General features: G+C 40.1%; 2 protein-coding genes across 10 annotated transcripts in view; one reads left to right on the top strand and one right to left on the bottom strand.

Annotated features, from left to right (window-relative positions):
- Positions 1-2,705, top strand: part of LOC137993104 (transmembrane protein 163a-like) — a 2,929-nt gene extending 224 nt beyond the window's left edge. The window contains exon 1 of the mRNA XM_068838778.1: positions 1-2,705. This exon is cut by the window's left edge and continues 224 nt beyond it. Coding sequence (XP_068694879.1) covers positions 1,795-2,598 — 804 coding nt within the window. The 5' untranslated portion in view covers positions 1-1,794 and the 3' untranslated portion in view covers positions 2,599-2,705.
- Positions 2,706-4,261: 1,556 nt separating this feature from the next.
- LOC137993102 (golgin subfamily A member 1-like) overlaps positions 4,262-7,500 on the bottom strand; it is a 30,752-nt gene continuing 27,513 nt past the window's right edge. For all 9 annotated transcript variants that reach the window (XM_068838775.1, XM_068838777.1, XM_068838769.1 and 6 more), the window contains 6 exons: positions 7,186-7,245; positions 6,643-6,764; positions 6,135-6,183; positions 5,312-5,398; positions 5,183-5,233; positions 4,262-4,677 (listed from right to left, as the gene is read on the bottom strand). In XM_068838775.1, coding sequence (XP_068694876.1) covers positions 5,219-5,233; positions 5,312-5,398; positions 6,135-6,183; positions 6,643-6,764; positions 7,186-7,245 — 333 coding nt within the window. In that variant the 3' untranslated portion in view covers positions 4,262-4,677; positions 5,183-5,218. The remainder of the gene's footprint in view (positions 4,678-5,182; positions 5,234-5,311; positions 5,399-6,134; positions 6,184-6,642; positions 6,765-7,185; positions 7,246-7,500) is intronic.

The following is a 7,500-nucleotide window of genomic DNA, read 5'->3' as shown; positions in this document are numbered from 1 at the left end:
AGAGTGCACAAACAGACGCAAAATTGTAACACCCAACAATGTTGCGTCCGTCTGCCGCGGCTTAACACGAATCGTACACATGACTGGTGTCTAGATCGTGACAGACGAATATAAAGACAAGTGAATAAATCCCTGAAACGGGCCAGAACCCAGCTCTAACAACGGCTCGAGTGAAACGTGAATGGGTTAGAAAACAGTAGGCACAAAAAAAATTACAAAGGAACTTGGCAAGGTAATCTAATCCCCTAACAGTAGTTGTATCCATGGTGCATGGTTCAATTAAATCAGAGGTTCTAAAGATCTTCGTTGTACCTGCCTGAAATGAAAACAAAACCGCAAGAATTTTATCTACAGCGTGCGACGGCTTCCATGTTTTATGAAAAGAAGTCATGACAACCGTGGTGTCTTAATTGTCATATAAACATTTACATTTCGTTGAATACTTGCGTCTTTGTCAATCGTGTCGTTGAATAAACTCAAAATGCTGCAATGTGGCATTAAAGACAACACACGTTAAAATTAAGGCAAGACTCACGGAAGAAGTTATCGAGCGATAGTGCAGCCGACAACAAGGAAATTTCGAATGAAATCCGAGTTTGATTCTGCGAAAACCAAAATCTTTCAGGGAAGGGCTTGATGGAAGAAGCTGGTACAAGGACAACGGAAAATAGTTGCTTAATCCCTCAACCAAGAAAGAAGTGAATCGATAAATGAAAACAAAGGCTCACGATTAGCTTGACGCAGACCAAAATTCAGTCACCATGACGAAACGTGTCCACCCACGACAGAGATATGTTCACCCCAGGCAGAGATGCATCCAAAAGAACTTAAATAGAACTGTACTACGGCTTGAAGAAATTTAAATGCAGCTTTGAAAGTTACGATTTAAAGTCTTTGAATCGTAACTTTCTAAGCTGCATTTAAATTTCTTCAAATCAGAGTAGAATCAAGCCGTGTCTGATAGCAAACTTTTATTACAGCAAGTCTCGCGAGGTTGTTTTCCATCCGAATTTCAGGGCTACGAACTGATTTGACAAAATTTTAACATCCTCGGAAGGAGAGCCTCGAAACAAAAAATCGAGAGTGCAGCCAGATACCCGTAGCTGTGTAATTGAAAGTGATTCCATCGAAAGTCGACCCGATTGGTTCAGTTTTGATTCAGATGAGTAGTAGCGCTCAGTATCAGCCAATTACATTCGCAAGAAACACCTGCCATTTCTTCTATTTCCTGTCTTGCAACAGCACCAAAAATTAAGCCGCTTTTGTTGATTCTAGAATTTTGCCTCGCGCTGCCTTGTACTAATCAACGACATTTAAAATCTAAAAGAGAACTTATTTTACCTACGAATTTGCTCTGAAATTTTATTACGGCCAAAGAGGGAGATCACTTGACGCTGACAGTATCGACATTTAATTGGAAAGCACTTTTTTATGAACTACATCGCGACATCAACTGCTATGCATTTATCAACGATATCTTTGTGATTTGAAGCGACCTTTACCCCTCAATTGTAGCTCTGAACCGATAGCTTTTGTCTTCTGTAAAAGCTGGTAGTCACAAACGTTCGGAATCTTGAAATTTGGCCAAAGAATTGTGCGTAACAAGGTACAAATGATGGCGATTTAATTTGGAGTTTCAACGCGCAACTTAATTCACTTTTAAGGTAAGACTGAGCAGGAGGACTTGAGCAACGGTTGTACACTACTTCCCCGAAAAACAAGTTCTATCGGCAAAGAGAAAAGAACATATTGGAACTAAAAACATTGGCGAGAGGAAGCCGGTACAACAAAGGAATGGAAAAATCACCGGAAGAACTGTCCATGGAAACACCAACACTAAAGGCGGTGAATGTGACAACAGATAGTACAAAACCACAAGAAGACTTCGGCACTTTTCCATGCGTATCGCCCTACGACGATGAAGGAGAGAAAAAAAGACGCAAATTGTCTGTACATGAGAAGCAACACTGGCGTCGTGCGGCGTTAGCCGTGTCTTTTGCCTCCATGTACGTTACACTGTTGCTCGCCATAGCGTCGTTTGTGAGTTCGGGTATTTCAGAAAGCTCGGCAGCCTTCGCGATTGCCTTTGACGCAATGCTGGGTGTCGTGTCGTCTGGAGTGATAGTCTGGCGTTTTTACCACGGCGTTAATGGCGACTTAGGCCCCGACAAAGAACGCAAAGCGTGTCTTGTGATAGCCCTGTGCTTCATTTTATCTGCGATCATGATGTTCGCGAGGGCAATCCAGTTTCTTGTCAGCGATTTGGAACCACGACAAACCATTGCTCTGCTGTCTATCTCAATTGTGGGATTCCTGTGTTACTCTGTATTCTTTTGGCTCAAATTCCGCATTGCTGAGAAGCTGCAAAGTATGGCGTTGAGGATTGACTCTATAGACTCGGCCTGTGGCGCTGCGATGGCACTAGGCCTTATTACAAGTACAATCATCTACTGCGAAATGCATTCAACGTGGTGGTTGGACTCGGGTATTGCTATTATCATTGCCTTTGCCACATTCTGTTATGGAGTTTTGATCGTTACAAAAGTGGTGTGGAAGAAAGAGAGGTTTGGAATTCCGGAGGAATACGAACAGTTTTGAGAGACGAAGGCAAGAAAAAGCAATTTTATTTTTCGCGTAAACTGTGAAAGGTACACTACTTTTCTCTTGAGAAAATAAAACAAAAAGCGAGGAGGATGTTTCCGGAACACCTGCAAGTAGTTTTTTTCAATTATAATTTTCTTGTGTGATTCCATACAAAACCTTTTCTCCGGACAAATGCATCGTAGCAAAATCAATATAGGGAAGCTATAAATACGTAAAAAACTCGAAAATATCTTTAGATTTGAGAGTATAATTTTTCTGCGTTGGGAAATTGTATTACTCTAGTTGTCAGCTGTTGGTTGACTCCACTCGTTGCATCGAAAGAAAGTTAGTGTCGAGAACTTTCATGAATTTTTTCCTTGCCGCGCATTGACAATGTCAGTAAAATAGAGATTTTATCCCTTCATTTTTCCATGATAATCTTGACATGGAACTGTATCAGGCTCACTTCAATGCAAATTTCTGTCCCTTTTAAACATCCGCTTTTGACAAAGGGATAAAAAGTGTTTCGCGTTACATATATGCGATTTATGAATTAATCCGGACTTTGTATAATTGTTTGTTAACGTTTTTTCCCCGGATTTCATGATCTTTTCTGTATTCTCTATTGAACTTCCTCCAACCTAACACAAAACAAGACTCAAAGCCGAAAGTTGATTTCTTCGAGAAAGCGAGGTTTTGACTCGAAAGAAATTGTGCAATCTGTTCTGACAATAACAGCCACGTCCCGGACATGTTTTGGGGCAAAACATGCAGTTTTCAACGGCCTGAAACACTATTCCTGGTATTTTTCACTAAAAACGAACCCGACCACGACGATCAGCGTGGTTGAAAGTAATAAACTACGCAAAAATCTCACACGGAAAAATTTCGTTTCAATAGCAATTCAACGTAAGGAAGTGAATAAAAAACCAGCAGGGTTTCTTTCTCTCCGTCGTCTTTCAAGCATATCAAAAACAAACCACGTGACTGAGTCATCTAAAGGGACCCTCCACTAAAACAAGAAAATAACTTTAAACCACAGGACATAATGTTTACAACAAACATTGTTCCCATTTTTAATGAAAGCGTTTGTATCTGAAATAAATAAATTTCAAAAACGCTCGTTTTGGTTTTCAAATTTCCCGAGCATGAAACAATAGGGCAACCACGACACGTCACAATTATTCAAAATGGCGGCGCCCGGGAAATTTGGAAGAAAAAATAACTTATTCTAAAATTAACTTTTTTCGATACAAGCCCTCTTTTGAAGAAAAGTTCCCTTTAAATCAGTGGATTCAATCGCAACAGAAACCATTTGGTTCCGCAGCGATCCATCCAAATTCTCCTCCTTTTACAACGTGTACAGTCAAGTGCACAACACAGAAACTTATGTAAACCTCATCGGGGTTTTTGCGGCTCTAACGAAAAACATGAGTAAGGCAAAAAATGCAACGAACTGTTCTTTTGAGCATATGAAATAAAATATGAGATAAGTTATACACCTTCTGTGAATCACGGCTGAATAGGACAATGCGCAACCGGCGACTATCCAAGATCAAGCTGGATGGTCTCACCTACAGAGATATTTACTACCAAAAGGGCTCATTCCACGAGTGAGCTTTATTAGGCTGCATAGCCTTAATACTACCGACCGGACAAGTAACAGAACGAAGCCTTCACAAATGTACTTTATTTCGCCACAAATTGTATTGACATTGTTTCTGCATCTATGAAGAAATTATGTTCACCACACCGCAAATATGGAAATAAATATAATTTTCAATAATCGTATCACACATCTCTTCGAAGAATCGCCGTATTAAAAATACATCAAATTTTGTATTCTGTCTGTATAGAAACATTTCTGGAAAATTTCCAAACAAATACCACAATTTAGAAATCGTAATTGGGAACAATACCTATAGTTGATTCATTTCGTTAGCATGAATGTACTCTAAACATTTTTGGTCACAATGATGTCCTTCAGGAAACTGTACTCTCGGGTTCCAAGACCAGCCACGCGTAATAACTGCGTGCGAACTCCGTTTCCTTCCTCCATGACCGCTAAACACCAGAGTGAAAAACTCTATCATCCTACAACAATTATCGAAAAGAGATTTAAAAAGTCAATTCCCCAAAATAAAGGAAAAAGTAAAAGAAAATGTAGAGACCACATGCTGAGCAAGTACGTGTTGCGTTTTCCACTGAGTATCTATAGGCCTTAGCTTACTTAACCATTTTCTGACAAACAAAAAAGCCCGGCACAAAACCATTATTGAAAGCGGAGAAAATCGTGATTTACTGCAAAGAACGCTTTCAGCCGCACAGAAAAAACAGTTCATACTAACTAAACCGGCACACATATCCAACACAGTGGGAAAATTACATTCATGTACGGGTGTCACAAAGTGTCCGTTAGACAAGTTAATATACTGTATTGATCTCGTAGAGGAAAAAGATAAGACAAAAGTTAATATCAGCACCTTAACTTGACTCTTTCCCCAGTTCATATATAAATATGGCCTTCATATATGAAATTTCTTTATGTCCTTTTAACCCAGTTAAATATTAGGTCTGTCACTATTGAAAAGAAACTTACCAATCGGTGCTGTTAAGTTCAGCTACAAAAATATCTCTAGTCAAGAGGTAACTAAAACAAAGAAGAAAAGATCGTCAAAAAATAGCATTAAATGAGTAACAATACCGAAAGGAAAGCACCAAAACAAACCTTCCATTCCATGGCTTCCTTGACGCATTTTTCCTCTTTTGGGGTGAATCTCAATAAATACGCGATTACGTTGATCAACTGGCGTGACTAGGAATGGAAATGAAAAAGGATGACAAATACAAAACTTATACAAAAATTTGGTTTATCAACGGAGCTGATAATGTAAATTGACCACCGTACAGAGATTCTAAAAGCTGACGTTTCGAGCGTTAGCCCTTCGTCAGAGCGAAGGGCTAACGCTCGAAACGTCAGCTTTTAGAATCTCTGTACGGTGGTCAATTTACATTATCAACTCCGTTGATAAACCAAATTTTTGTATACTACTTCCCCACCGACGCAGCACCAAAGTTTCTTTAGAAACTACCCCTTCAAATACAAAACTTAGACTGGTTGTTTAGCAACGGGCGAACTCAGAGTGCACGGCAGGATCCGCTTTTAGCTGCATTTGAATCTGAAGCGCATGACATCGTAGAGACCGCAGACCAGCGAGACACATTGTCCACAAAGAACCTAGCTAAATGACCGGTTCTTGTAGCTCAATGGGTAGAGAGCATCCGATCGCTGGCCGGTGGGTGCTACGGAGGTCGTAGGTTCGAATCCTGCAGAGGACTCTGATTTCTCAGTTGTCCTTTCGCTCGTTGCCAAGCAACTAGTGTTGCCAAGCAACTAGCGTTGCCAAGCAACTAGTTCATCATCCTTCTCACGTGTGCATTACACCTTTGAACAACAATAGTCTACACAACTTCGCTGCAATGAAGAGAAACCACACAAAATAATCCATATTTGAATGAGATCCTCCCCTGACTGACTTGATGACTATTACCTGCTTATTGTTGCTGCACATGTACTTTAAAATGACGTGTTTTAAATATCTGAGTCAGGGTTAAGGTCATCAGAAGTTCGCACAATAACAAAGAGCATAAATACTCGCGTAAGTAGAAACTCCATAGAGGAACATTTGATCGAAATGATCTCCATATTCACCATTTACTCCATTGCACAATGCAATACGTTTTGCGGGTTCTTTACATAAAAACAATGCAAGTTGTTTACTCTTGGAACTGTATGATGCTTCTGTGAACTGAATATCCATTATTTTATTGGATTCGTCAAAATAGCGAATTGATTGCCGGGAGACTCATCAAGTGAGTCAATTATGAATGATCGCTTTGTCTGGCAGATCAGGGGGGACTGATGGATCATGCATAGTTGATTGCCTGGCTGACGGACTGACTGACCCCCCAACAGACCGACGGGCTCACTTAGATGCACTGGTCGACTACTGACTGACCACAAATTGAAACAAGCCAATAATTCAGAGAAAAGGATACTTAAAATTAACTTCGAGATATTCTTGTCTCTCTTTCGCTTCTTCACTCGGGGTCATCACGTCACCATTAGGTGTGCCGGGACAACTTCTATCCGACTCCTCTATTCCAGGGGCTACCATTTTCTGGAAGAGAATCAGATATAGAATCACAGCCAAGACAGAGTTCTCAAAATGATATACTGACACCTGCGAGCGTCGGGATAAAAGCAAACAACGCTAAAAAGATGTATTTTTAAATCTAACCTGTTTTTGAGTAATTTCACCAAAGTGAAACGATCACTGTCGATTTGACAGAATGCTATGATATTGATATTGCTTGTATTCGATCTCCGCATTATTAGAGATGATCTTGATATAGCTTAACATTTATGATTCCCTGCGAGAGGTTAGTGCTAATTATCTTCGAGTACACTTCTGAAGGAACAAGTTTTCATGCTTCCGCAAACTGTTTCTTCCTCTTATTTACATTTCTGCCTTTTATTCAGCGACTACTAATACACACACATAATACTACCAAAGAAACCTACACATCAAGAGTTCTTACCAGTTCTCGTTGGAACGCCTTTTTAAGCTCGATTATTTTGGCTTGAAGAAGTTTCATTCTCTGCAAGTAATATATAGATTTAGCCAAGTCTAGAAGCGGAGTTCAAGGGTATTTTATTCTCAATACAATAAGTTAACCTGGATTGAACCTGCGATCCAATATAAACCCAGCACCTGGTCAGCAGTCAACTTCAAAAACGCAGCTGACCTTGATGAGCTCTACACTTGAGCCCGTGATATGGTCACGTGATACTGGTCACATTGGCATACATGGAGGGGTGACGTACGTACGGTCGTACGGTACCATATTTTCTTA

The sequence above is a fragment of the Montipora foliosa genome, chromosome 2 (assembly GCF_036669935.1).
Source record: "Montipora foliosa isolate CH-2021 chromosome 2, ASM3666993v2, whole genome shotgun sequence".
Lineage (NCBI taxonomy): Eukaryota > Metazoa > Cnidaria > Anthozoa > Scleractinia > Acroporidae > Montipora > Montipora foliosa.
The sequence above is the reverse complement of the archived record's forward strand: the minus strand, read 5'-3'. Positions and strand labels throughout refer to the sequence as shown.